Consider the following 13,766-nt stretch of genomic DNA (forward strand, 5'->3'; position numbering starts at 1 on the left):
CGTGGTGCCGGTCGGTCGGTGGGTCAGCGTGCGGTGGCAGCAGCGGCGCTTCCTCCGCGACGGGCCGAGTCGGGCGGGAGCGGCGGCGCTTGCCTGCGGCCGTAGCGCTCCCCCGAGGCAGGGGACGGAGGCGCGGTGTCCGTGCGGGGAGAGAAGAGGGCGCGCCCGCCTGCCTGCGCGGGCTCGGCTCGCCACGGTGCCCTGTGAGAAGCGAGAGGAAGGGGGAGGCGGCGGCCGCGGGGAGGAGGGCGCTGCCATCGTCCTGCTGCACGGCAAGGCCAGCTTGGCGAGCCTGGCCATGGCCGCCATCCGCAAGAAGCTGGTGGTGGTGGGGGACGGTGCCTGTGGCAAGACTTGCCTTCTCATAGTCTTCAGCAAAGACGAGTTCCCTGAGGTCTACGTGCCCACCGTCTTTGAGAACTACGTGGCTGATATCGAGGTGGATGGCAAACAGGTGGAGCTGGCACTGTGGGACACGGCTGGCCAGGAGGATTATGACCGTCTGCGCCCCCTTTCCTACCCAGATACCGACGTGATTCTCATGTGCTTCTCTGTGGACAGCCCAGACTCGCTGGAGAACATCCCAGAGAAGTGGGTGCCCGAAGTCAAGCACTTCTGCCCCAACGTCCCCATCATCCTGGTGGCCAACAAGAAGGACCTGCGCAATGATGAGCATGTGCGCAACGAGCTGGCCCGCATGAAGCAGGAGCCGGTGCGCACCGAGGATGGCCGTGCCATGGCCATTCGTATCCAGGCCTACGACTACCTGGAGTGCTCGGCCAAGACCAAGGAGGGTGTCCGGGAGGTCTTTGAGACGGCCACCCGGGCAGCCTTGCAGAAGCGCTACGGCACCCAAAACGGCTGCATCAACTGCTGCAAAGTCCTATAGGGTGTGGCTGGAGTGTGGCGCTGGGCACAGCGTCTGGGTCACCTGTTGGCAGGCAGAGAGGAGCTGGGTTATGCACACACAAAGCATCTGCCTGTCCCCTCTCCTGGGGGCTGGCGATGAATCAGGGTGGGGGCTAAGGGAGGGAGCATGCTCGCTTAGCCTTGGCTGAAAAGGGTTGTGCTGGCTCAGCTGTGGGGTCAGAGGGAGGGGGAATTGCATGCCTGGAGTCTTGGGAATGAAGTGGGGAGAAGCCTTCTCCTACCACTGGCCCCTGTGAGTTAATTGCAGATTCTCAACAACAAAAAGCTGCTGAGACTGGACTGAGCGAACACCACACCCGGCTCTTCCCCTACCACCTGCTGCTGCCAGCTCCCAGCTGGCCTCCTCTCTTTTGCAAGAGGAGAACGGTGGAGCTGAGATGCTCCAGGGGACTGACTTCTGCCTCCTGCCTGCATGTGCCTCCCCCCGGGCAAGCTGGGGAAGGGGGCTGGCTGCATCTCCTGGGCTGCCTGCACATCCTTGCCTCTCCTGCAGATGTTTCGGCCTGAGCCTGACCTGCAGTGGAAGTTAGTGCCCTGAAGACCGAGACTGGGAGGGGAGGGTCATTCCAAGCAAAGCCTGTATATATCTTTACCTTTTCTGTCTTGTGCAAACTGGGGTAGTGCCGGGGGTGCTTATTTAAAGTGAGGTGGGGAGGGGGTGCTGAGCTGGGACTTGTGTTGTGCAAAGGAATTTGCCCTGAGTGACCAATGTCTGCTGATAACACAAGCCTTGAACTGACTCCAGCTGCAGAAGTCACCAGGCTGGGAAGTAAAGCTGAATTGCTCTGTCCTCCTTGCTGGACATCCTCCTCCTGATGGACAAGGCAGGATGAGCAAGGAGGAGGGCGTTGATATTGCCATATTATGATCTTGGTGCCTGCTCCTTCCTTTATTGTTGTCTTCTGCAAGTATGTTGATTTGGGTTTATTTAAAAGTTTATTTTTAAAAAGTAATTACTTTGCACAACTTGGTGGATTTTTGTGTGGTTTTTTTTTAAAAAAAATTAAATAGCGCACTTGTCATCTGCGTACAACACTGTAGCATTGGAAACAATCTTACTCACTAACCTCATCTGGGTCTTGTTTTTAAATTGATTTCAACACAAGACAAAAAATACCCCAAACCACTGTATCTTTTTGCCTTGGAAAAAAAATATGGTTGAAAGCACTGTTCCTTATGCAGTGAGTACATCAGACTTCAGTATTAAAGGGTAGCTTAAAGAATGGCGGTTTATTTAAAACTTATTTTCACAGGGTAGCCAACCCAGGTGAAAATAATTTTGTGTTTCTCTGGTTCAGAGAACAAATGTATCCATTTCTATTTGTTTACTTTTCTCCCTCTTCCCTCAACAGTGGTACTGAGACTGTTTTTGTTTTTAATAAACTGACATGGCAAAAACTGAGATGTATATGATGTTTACATAAAGTTATGAACTGTGTATGCAGTTTTTTATGTAAAGTATTAAAAGATTCTATGCTGACACTTGAGAGCGGTGTTGTGATTTACAGAGACTGTCCTCAGCTTGCAGCAATACACCTGGATGGTATTGAACTAGACCAGCGTTTGCCCTCTGCCTGCAAATGCTTTTATTTGTATTTTCTCTGCTGGCTGAAATATCTGTCTGGCAGCTTTCAGAGGGTGGTGGTTTTATTTTCCTTTGGGGGGAGCTGCTTTGTTACTTTTTCTGTACAGATGGCATGTGGAAGTGTACTTGAAATTCAAGGTGGTGACTAATCCATCCTTGTTGCTGCTAAGCTCAAGAATTCTCTGTGCCTTGTGTGTGGTGAGCTTGGGTTCAGCTTCTGCTGCTCCTTTACCCTCTGCCCCTGCTGCCTGTTGGTGGCTGGGGTGAGGTCTGGGCTTGTGTAGCAGCAAAAGGTGGAAACTGAAAAGCAGCAGAAGCAGTAGGGCTTATTTTCCAAGCGAAATACTTAGATAAAAGCAGATTTTATGGTGACCTCCCCTTAGCTTGGGGTGAATACCTGTTTGCTGCAGTAGGATGTGTAGACAGGCTTTGCTCGCTGTTGAAGCAGTCTCCAAAGCGGCCTAGCTAGATTTCCTAGTTGCTGCCCTCATTAATTCCCATAGCAATCTAAAAAGCCTAGGCCTCTCCATGTCAGGGATACCCATCAGGGCACCATGCCTGCCTCTTTCTTCCCTTGCCGTCTTTCTTCTTCGAGGCTGGCTCGCTGCCCGGGCAGGTGTGGGAGGTGCTGTGGGTGCTGCCTGCAGCAGCAGCTCCTGACAGAAGTGCTTGGTGCAAAGTGCATTATATCATTTTTGCTCAACAACAAGGCCTAGGCCCAAAGTGCTGAGGTCTCCCTTTCTATTATTTTATTTTTTTTCTTCTTTTTTTTTTTTTTTTCAGAAAAACTCCCTTAGGTGCCTATAAGGGAAATCTCAGGACAGTTTTATATTTTCATAAGTCCTCTTCACTCTTTTTGCAGTAGTGTGAGAAAGGAGTTGAGCCTTTTCTTTCTCTGGCCTATGAATATCTGCTAGGGTACACTGGATTGTTCAGAAATGTTAACAAATACCAAGGCAAGCACAACACATGTAGTGGCTTTTGCTCACTCATTCACAGAGGGCTTTGCCAGCTGCCGACTGAAAGCAGTGGAGCTTTTTTGACAGACAGCAATAGCAGGCTCCTTGTTTGACAACTGGAAAATCTATCAGAAATAGTGTGGAAACAGCCAGGTTTGCATTTTGAAGACTTCAGCTAGAGTACGTGCTCAGTCCACTCTGTGAATTTATTTTGCAGTTTCTATGATCCGTACTAAAAGATAGTGGCATTTTAACTCGGACAATTTAGCCAGGATTTCTTGAAAGGTACCTAAGTATCTGTCTCCAAGGATGTCAATGCTCCTGGTATCCCAAGGGTGAGTTTCCTATCTTCAGTCTGAGAACCCTAAAATAACTTTTTTGGTCCTAAAACATTATTTGAAAAAAATTTCTCAGTTTTGGATGTCTAAAGGGCCATAGCCAAAGACCTCATTCTTGCAGAGGCACTCAAAAGCCCAGTTGCAGTAGCACGGTTCTGTGCAGTATCAGCCAGTGATGTTAAAATCAGGATTGGAAACTTTTTCCTTAAACTGATTGCAATAGCTGCAGAACTTATAAATTCTGTTAAGACTGCAGCAATAACTGATCTTCTCAAAACTCCAAAGGAGAAAGCATTAGTATTTGTATTTTAAACACTGGGAAATGAGTTAGCATTGCATCCCTGTATAATTAACTATACCAATATTTTCCACTGAGGTGCTTACAAGGTAATTACATTCATTATTTCCAATTGGACCTTTGCCCAAGTCACGGCTACAGCATCTGGCCCAAGGGGGAAAAGCTGCAAGAAAACACATTTCAGTTTTAACTGAGCGTGACCTTTCCCTGCTACTTGTGAAGCTGTGAGTAAGCCAACAGAGTGAGATCACCGTGTGGGAGTCCACTCGATGGGGTCAGATGGTGGGATCAGAGCCATACTCATTTTGCTTTGTGCAGTGTTGCTATGCTTGCTCATTCACATCAGCTGCTTTGGTGGAGGGGGACAAGAGGTGTGGCTCGTCTTGCTCTCCTTGACTCAGCCACCTTGACACATCAGGCTGATGCCCCAGGGCCACACCAGCTGCTGTGTGAGGATGTTACGCTCACCAACTCCACCCCATAGCTGCAATTACCCAAGTGCAATGCAGAGGGTCTGCCCACTGCTGGGGCCAGCCAGGTGCCTGGGCTTGAGGCAGGCCACCCGACAACCCACACGGTGATTTCGAATTGGTTTCATGTGGACTTCCCCTTGCTTGTCTTCATCTGGACCCCTAGCTTGTGTTCATCTGGTCCCTGTCTGTCTTCTGTAACCCCTTGACACTGAGCAAGTTAGTCACAGCATCACAGGAAGGTCAACAACCAGCTCATCTCACAGTCCGCGTGCACACTGCTGGGCACACAGAGACTTTCCCGGCTGTGTCCACATGCCTGCGCAGGTGTCCTCAGCTGAGGAAGGGCAGCACCTTCCCTTACTCTGTTCAGCCAAGTTGAGCCTCTGCAAAAGGTGTTTCTTCTGGTGAGAGCCAGTACTCCACATGTGTGGGGTTTGCTCGGTAATGGTACCGGGGAATCCTTAGCAGCAAATCCTGGAAATGTAGAAAAGCCTCACTGAAAAGCTCATTCATCTCCATCATTCTCTGTTCAAGTGAGGTGGCCACTTGTGCACTCCCACCCTGAGACTGGGTTGGAGCCTCTGACAGCATAAGGGTGTCTCGCCTGGGCAGCCTGAAGATGAAGCCACCCAGGGGAGGTCAGTACCTCCTCCCTTTCTGGACATACAGCAGCAGCAGCTGCGAGTAGTCCTTGCATGACCATATAGAGACTCTCTGTTTAGAAAGCGCGCTCTGTAGGGTGGGCCAAACAAAGGATAAGTCATCTTTGGCAGGAGAAAGAAGTTTGGTAGTTTTGGCAAAACATTTTTTAATGCACTTGTTATACGTTGGAATTAAACTACAAGGTTTTGCTAGGTTTTTTAGCTCTCATGCACTCCACATAGTGCAGTGGGGTTGCATGAGTGCAAGCGGGTCCAGAATCTGAAGCAATGTCCTCTTACATGGCTTTCTGTTTTTGCAGCAATTACTTAATTTAGCTCCACCTGCCTTACACTGTGTTGGACAGGTTGCAAGTCTTTTTCAGCAATTCTATAAAAACCTGACGTGAACTCTCTGCAGTAAGAGAGAGGAAAAAAAGGGACTTTGAGGAAGTCCACAAGTATTTACTAGAATCAGTGTTGCTAACTGTGATTCACTCACAGATCTTATTCCTTGACTGCAGAAAGTAAAAAATGTCCAGTTTGATCCTTCAGATTTTAGTTGACTGTAGCACTAGTGAATCAAGTTCTTTTGGTTTTGCTGGTACTGTAACAATACCTATTGATAAATAGAAATTGCATTAATAAACCATTGAACTAACTTTTTGTGCATGCAGCTCTGAAAAACTGTTTGCAGATCTGGCTAACCCAGTGTGTGCATGGAGATACAGATGCTCCAGGTCAGTGATTCAAGCCTTCCTTACAGGCAGCCAGCAGGCATGGTGGGGTGGAGGAAGCTGATAAGCATCATCTACTGCAAGGAAGCTTTCAAGGAAAGGTTTAGATCTATTACTGGAGTCTCTCTGAAACCTTGTGGAGATCTTTAGATGTGGAGTTCAAGGGAGGGAAGGATTTCAGCTCACTTCAGCAGTCTCAAAGTTATCTCATCTAAGCTAATTGTTCAAGGTCCCTTTCCTGCCAGTAGACAGAAGCAGGCAGCTCCAGAGGACCTCTCTCCACTGCCTGGGAACAGATGCCCTCACTGCATGGAAGGGCTAGTAGGTGAAGCCGTGCGGGATGGGCTTTGCTGAGACTGCCACCTGCTCACCTCCCACTATGGCAGGTCTATTCCCACCACCAGCATTCATCCCCTCCAGTTTTACCTCAGTGAAAGAGAGGTGTCTGGGCTACATACGCTGTTTCAACACCCTGGTCAGTCAGCAGGAAGACCAGGGCATGGTCCCACATGCAGCTGGGTGCATCCAGCCGCAGCTGCTGGGAAGCAGCAGTTTCTATGCCGTGCTGGTGAGCTGAGCTGGATCAGTGCAGGGCTTATCTAGCACTGGTGCTGGCATCAGGCCACGCCAGGCAGGGAGGCATCATCTAAGGAGGGAGTCTGAGCAACTTGCTACAGCTGGGTAACCAACTCCAGAGAGGACAGATCAGAGTGACGTAGTTTGTGAGGGTGGTTATAGTCTCAGCATCATCCAGCCTGAGATCTGGAGGGCGTGTGCATATACCTGTATGAACTGTATGAGAGATCCTTGCTTGCCCAGAAAAGCTGCGGATGCCCAAATATTGGCGGTGTTCAAGGTCAGGCTGGACAGGGCTTGGAGCAACCAGATCTAGTGAAAGATGTCCCTGCCCACTGGAACTGCTCTATGGTTCTGTGTCTTTAAGAATTTGATTTGAGTAGCCTAATCTAACAATGGACATTTTTTTCGATTCCACTAGAGGAAGAGAATGAGTTGCACTTCCCCTTTCCCCTCTACCTACCCCCTTGAATTTTCCAAGTTGATGTTGAGAGCAAGGACTTTTCTTCAAGTTTGCTCCCAGTGCCATTGGCAAGCCACAGTCTGTGATAAGTAGCAGTGAGATGGACTGCAAGTTTCATGGCCAGACCCTCATGCCTGCACAGAAGGACAGACATCTCTCCAGCACTTCAGAGGTTCCGTGAAGCGAGAGGCTTTGCGGTTACCTGTAAGGGGTGCCTAGTTGTATTATCCATCCATAATTAAGCATCAAGTACCATTTGGTGTAGCAATAACTATGGGCATATCTGCTTTTCTTACATGATTGAAACACCAAACTCGTGCTAGAAGGTGGGGTGTAAAAGTGGGGCCTAAAACCAGATACGCTGAACGGCAGCAGCAGAGCAAGAATATTCAGTTGGTGCCTACAGCACGTACTAAATGTATGTGTGTATTTCTCCCCTGACTTGCTAGTCTGCGTGATTTTTGTGTGTGTGCTAAATCTTGCTTCCAAGTAAAGGGGACCAGTGGGTGGGATTTTGTGCCAAGTGCTTCATTCCGTTGCTTTTAGGTCATTCATTCTCTTCTGCATTCAAAGCTTGATGTGGCAGCGCTGGAGATAGGAATTTGGAAACAAAGTGGATTTCCTGGTGGTGCTAATTTGCATGATAATGTCCCCTTCCCTCCCGGCTCCCGGGAAGGGGAGGATGGTTCAGGGAGCCATCGAGGGCGTAAGGGGGGGGGAGGCTCTGGCAGGGGTCTGCCCTAGAAAAGCCTTTTCTCCTGCTCCTAAGCTTTTGTGCAGTGGGGTGTTGTTTATACAACGAGGTTTGATCCTACAGTCCTTGCCCTGTGGGGCTTTTCCCTCTGACCGCAGCAGGACAAGCCAGGCTCACACAATCAGGTCCTGCTTTGCAGGATTCTCTGGGGTTCTAGACAGCAGCAGCCTGACCCTTCCTACTGACAGCCGATTTTCTCCTTCCATGAAAACAGAGTGAGTTTTAGACTAGGGCTTTTCATAAGGTATGTGCATAGATAGCTAGACATAGTCATACTATCTGTGTAAAAATCAAAAAAGATGAAAATCCAGCCTTCTGCATTCAACATTCTGATAGGAGTAAATGGGTGCTTTATATTTTCAGCCTCATCGGCCTGGAAGATACTGAGGAACATCACTGCCTCGTGTGCAAGGGTAACAACATCAGTGATAGAAAGATGAAGTCGTTATTTTTCTTTAATTCTGAGGAGAAAATAATCTGTATGTTTCGGGCTTAAACCAAGTGTGTGCTCGTGAGCATCTGAAAGAAACTCCAAATTTCAGGCTACTCTAAAAGTACTAATGATTCATTTTCATTTTCTCTGACAGTCAGGTGGGAGGGACACTAAAGCTGCCAGCATCTAGAGGACCAAGGAGACTGAACGGGAGAGAGCTTATGTCAAAACAGCCTTGTACCAGCCTGGCTTCCCACGGTGAGGCTAGGGCAGGAAGGTGTGAGTTGCTCCCTTGTTTGCTCTTCATTGAAGCGTTCCCAAACTAGGTGCCCTTCAGCTAGGGACAGCAATGAGCTCAGTCCTTCCCAATGGTAACAGGACATTTGCATTGATGGTGATTGCTGCATTTCACTCAAGACACTCCTAAGGATTAACTAGAATGAGATGCTGGCATGACAAAGACACACATATACTAGTAAAACAGTAAAAAAGGAAGTAAATTGTAGGAATTACCTTGCAGCTAGGAATTTAGCAAAGGTGTGCCTAATTCCTGGGCTCCTGGCTAACAGCCCACCTCACCTGGTTCCCACACACCAGTGGCCTCTCCTCTTGGGTGGGCTCACTGATTTAACAGTGTCATGTAAAATTCAGATTCTCAGCCTGTATTTAGCTGGGAAGATTTCAGACTGGAGGAAGCGTTTTGGCGCCTGAAGGCTTCTCTGTCTTTTCCAGCTGTACCACTGGATTTAATAAAAAGCCATTCCTTCTCCCCACATTCTTCATCTAAGAATGTTCTTAATTCTTCATCATGCCGGGGAAGCTGCTAAGGATGACAGGATGCTTAACCTGACATGGCTATTGCAGTGGTACTATGTATTCTGAGACATTGGTTTCAGCCACTTCTCTTACTCCCCTTAGCATAAGCATGTACTTGAAACACAAACTTCTGAAATTTTACATGTCACATACTAAACAAAAGAATAAACTGGACATATTTCTTCCATGTGATCATCAGAAACTGGTGTGCGCAGTCATTTAAAGGAGTCAAAGCTGGGCCTTTGAACTTGGTGTAGGTATCTGGCCGGTTTAGGGACCCCCATTCCTCTGCACAGCCCTGCAGAAATGCCCGCTAAAGGTTGCTTTCCTAGCTTACCCCCTAACTGACCGCTGCCTACACGCTGCTGAAGGCTTAGCAAGTGCTGTGGGGACCAAGGGTAGCTGCCATGGTCTTGCCTCTGGGCAGCTGATGGTGGGTGCATTTGGTGCCAGCCCCCCGCCTGCCCTGGGGGTATGCTGTTGTGCAGGGGTGGGGGGCTGGTCCACAGGCACCTCGCAAGGAGGCAGGGTTCCCCTATACTATATAAGCAGGCAAGGTGTAAATAATGTATCGATTCAGTCTGCTGGTGATGCTAAGCTTGTGAACTCTTCCTTAAACTTTGGGATTATTATTGGTTTCTCCCAGGAGGTCAGTTTATCAGCATAATCATCCCAGTATCAGCATAATTGTAGGACTGTTGTTGCACTGGTAGAACTCCCTGAGTGATCTGGAGCAACACTGCCCTTTTGCAGGTTAGCCCCCTCCGGGTAGGGGTGTCCATGCAGCAAACCATGCCAGCCGGACGAGGACACAAGAGTGGAAACACCAGCACACTCCACCGCCGGGAGCAGCAGCTGGCTGGCCGGGAGTGACTATTAAACTGGGGAAGCAGCTCAAGCTGCAGTGGCTGAAATTTCACTGCAAAAGTTTCTTGTTTCTTATTTTGCTTCTTTGATCCGTTGAAAAAGGATCAAGTTTCAGGGGAAAACCAGCCAGGACAAGCCACAGAGGGCTAGAATTACCGGCATGGAACAAGATAGGTTTCAGGCTGCAGCCAGTCCTTACTCAGCTAAAGCTTGAACCCGAGACTGATAGAAAGCCACATCGGCTGCTTTTATTGTTAGAGATACAGATGTTTACAATTAAAAGCAATTGTTTATTAGGCATTCCCAGATGGCTATTTCATAAAGTAGTCACATACCGGTCTCAGTACTCGCAGCTCTTCTACTGTCAGACCATTTTAATTTTGTACATGAATGGTTTTAATAAACCCAAGAAAAATATGCATTCTCACATGTTAATTTTGCAGAGCAATCCAGCGGCCATGCTTCAAAAATTAACAACAGCAACAAAAAAAGCAACCCAGAAAGCACTCATTTGGCAGATTGGTGGATGAAACGAAGGGGGTAGGCAGCAGCAGTGGGGCTGGGCTGTGGGGCTGGTGGATTGGCTACGACTCACCTCCAGGCATCACTGCTGTGCAGCTTTGAGGAGCCCTGCGTGCTCCGTGAAATAAAGCTATGGCTGTATCCAGCCTTCAGTCACCAGCTTCTCAAACCTACTACCAACAAACTGAAGCAAATTCAAGTAAAGGTTGCAAAAAGATTGCTTTCATTTCCAGAAACATTTATTGGACAATGTATTAATTTCAGCCTTCACAAAATTATGAGAACATGGTCCATACAGCCAATGTGTGCCATTGTTGTTGTTGGACAGATACAGCCTAATCATATTTTAAGTCTTTGTCCACCCAGGGCAAAGCCCTGGTGAATTTGAGACGGTAACACATATTTCTGGGCAAGGGAACTGTTGCACATAGGGTTATTGAGGTGTCTCAGCAACATTGTATATAACACAGATGGGTGGTATTCTTCTGGACAAAAGTAGGTCTGCAAGATCAGATGCAAATAGCTATGTTAATGAAATTTCACCCATAATATCAGCAGGATTTAAATTTTCCAGAATTTGTGACTTTCATAACTGTTCTGCAGAGTTCCCTAACATCTCTCTTGAAGCTCTTCAGTCTTTTTTATATTGTAAACAACTCTGATTAGACAACTCCTGTTGTGCTTGAAAATGATGCTATAAACATAAGTAATAGCTTTGAAGTAAAAAAAAAACCAAAACCAAAAACCAACCCACAAAAAACAGCAGTTCTCAAGAAACCATTAGATGTTTTGGGCAAAAATCTCCCAGTGCAAAAGGCATCATGCCAGCGCTCAGCTGCACTGTCTGAGCTACTGCAGTGCTCTGGGACTGATTCCCAGCAAGTTGAGTCCCTTGGCTAAGGGTTGTAGATCCTAGAAAGTAGCAGTCCTGCTTTTTGTAATGATGCTTCATTTGCTGAGGGGTTTGTTAACCCCTTCCCTATGACCCAAACTCTTTCACCAAGATGGTGGGTTGCATTGCTGGGGAGCAGAACATTAAATGGCAGAGCCCAGCCCAAGGTGAGACCCACAGTTGTTTTTCTTTTCCTTTGCTGGATGTCTTATTTGCCACCAAGCAGAGGTTTGATAAACCAGAAGCTGCCTGTGAATTCAGAAGAAATTCATGCCAGTGTTTCACCTGAACTAATGTCGAAGTTAGCCCACCCTTGGACCAGGTGACCTCCTGAGATCCTTCCAACCTGAATTACGCTGGTTCTGTACATCAAGGGTTAGCTGTCAGTCATAAAATTGGGAGGGCATCAAGCTCATCTTTCACCTATTACTCCCTGGGTAGATCTATGTTCAGATCTCTCTCCTCTTTGAGGGACAGCTGCGATGCCATGGTGACTGTCCTACTCACCATACTACAGCTTATGCTTGTAGTCACCAAGCCTGCATGATCAAAAGTGACCTCTTTCCATCTTGCTAAACTCTGAGGGCATTATTTAAATTGACGGATAATGAGTTGTGCAGGTGAATCAAGGACCAGAGTATTCAGTCCTCACCCTTGTGGGACATGAGTAAATTGAGGTGTTAGTGCAGAGGAGAGGACCTTCACTCACCTTGCTCTGTCCACTGACCAGAGCTTTTCCAGACCCACATCTGTGCCATGCACTGGGAGGGCGTTTCCTTACTGACCATTGGAATTGGAGGCTGGGATCGCTCAACGGCATGTGCTCTTGCACCTATTTCTGTACAGCTCTACTAGGGGCCTTGTGTACTTGCAAGTTGCAACAGGCAGTGTTTGCGGGACAGCTGAAGCAGGCCTGTGGATGGAACCTCTTCCATAGCCCATGTAGCTGACAGTGCCCTGCCAGTAGTCAGGGACTCATTGAGCTGCTCAGCCCTTCGCAGCTGGGAGCAGCATGCTGAATCCTGGGGTAAGCAGAGCCCAGGTGACTCCCCATTGCCAATGTGTAAATACACTGTTGATTGCTGACAGACTGAGACATGCTGCATGATGCTTTTGCCTTCTGTCTTTCGGACGGCAGCTGTACACCCAGCCAAGTCTCACTTGATTGCTGCTTTGCCACATAATACTATTTTCCTCACATTTTGCTAGCACAATGTGCAGTGCTGACAGCATTCCAGCTGTCATGTGTATCCAGACAGGGATCATGTGCTTGATCTGTGGCTTCTGCCCTTGCCCTGCAGCCTTGATGGGACAGGACCACATGGGATATCAGCCATGCAGCAGACACGGAGGTCAGGAGTCCCCTCCAGCCCTCCCACCATGTGACTGGGCACACACCAGCTCAACAGCACCTTCCTGCCCAGTCGCAGCTGACCCCGGTGTCCCAGGTGCTGCCCCTTTTCATGGGCATTTGCAGCCAGTGCTGCACCTGAGAGCCCTGGTCCTGGCTGTAGAACCCGGCTGGATCCCATCTGGGGTATCTGTGTGCTCTCTCTACCCTGGGGCATGCTAATCCCTTGTGATTTTTCCATATTATCAAAATCCCTCTGGAAGCCAGTCAGATTTAATTTTTTTCCTGCCCTGGCCTCTACTTCTGGCATCAGAAAGCTGCTCTGAGCATCACCTCCTTGTACTTGAAATCTGATCTCCAGCCTATTTGTTGCTAATAGATGCTCATTTATTAATATGCCAAGATTAATGGACCTTTTCCCTGGTATAGGAAAACCATATTGCTAAATTACTGAATACATGTGTTTCCTGTCTGTACAAATTGAGGACCTGTTGGATCCAATCTTGAATGGGAAACATTTAAGACTGTGCTGAGAAGGTTGTCTTTGCCACTGGGATTCACGTCTTGCTTGTGCATTTCCCACTTATTCCTGTCTGACCCTGACTGTTGTTCCTCATCCCACTCTTCATAAAGGACTCTGATGTTTTTAAAAAGAAGGCAAATGTCCTTTGTATTGGCAAGCATCTGAGTTTTGGTCCTTTCCTAAATACTCTTGGAAGAACTCAAGCCTGATGGATGGTTCCACTTTTACAGATGGAAAATTTTCAGCTGGACTTCTCCAATGGAGATATTTCAGTCCCTGTTTTTCTCTTGAGCATCTCTAGGGAGATTCATTGGCCCTGTGCTGCAGCAGCATGTATGCAATGTTTCCCAGCGTATGTACAAGCAGGCAAGGACTGCTAATTTTCAGTGTTGCCTCCAACTTTTCTTTTGGCTTCACGTGGAACCATCTTACCTGTGTTTGAAGAAGCTTTTGTCACGGGGAACAGTACAGACACAAATATAGCACACTCCCCTGCTGCTGGGGAAGGCAGCCAGGCTCAGACATGGTTTTGGGGGACAACCGAGGTAGCTGCAGCACAGGCAGCTGCAGACTGTCTCCCTCCCAGATACAGGGGCACATGCAGGTGAGGA

General features: G+C 48.1%; 2 protein-coding genes across 2 annotated transcripts in view; both read left to right on the forward strand.

Annotated features, from left to right (window-relative positions):
• LOC308064864 (uncharacterized protein) overlaps nucleotides 1–13,766 on the forward strand; it is a 279,371-nt gene that overhangs the window by 180,497 nt on the left and 85,108 nt on the right. The window lies entirely within an intron of this gene.
• Nucleotides 7–2,412, forward strand: LOC308064865 (rho-related GTP-binding protein RhoB). The gene has a single exon (XM_080390027.1). It carries the CDS (start codon nucleotides 299–301, stop codon nucleotides 887–889), a length of 591 nt encoding a protein of 196 aa, XP_080246153.1. The 5' UTR covers nucleotides 7–298; the 3' UTR covers nucleotides 890–2,412.

This window comes from Falco punctatus (genome assembly GCF_963210335.1).
Source record: "Falco punctatus genome assembly, chromosome: 5".
NCBI classification, from domain to species: Eukaryota; Metazoa; Chordata; class Aves; order Falconiformes; family Falconidae; genus Falco; species Falco punctatus.

Excerpts from the sequence above, each read along its gene's own strand:
- LOC308064865 (XM_080390027.1), top strand. The coding sequence starts at position 299 with ATGGCCGCCATCCGCAAGAAGCTGGTGGTGGTGGGGGACGGTGCCTGT.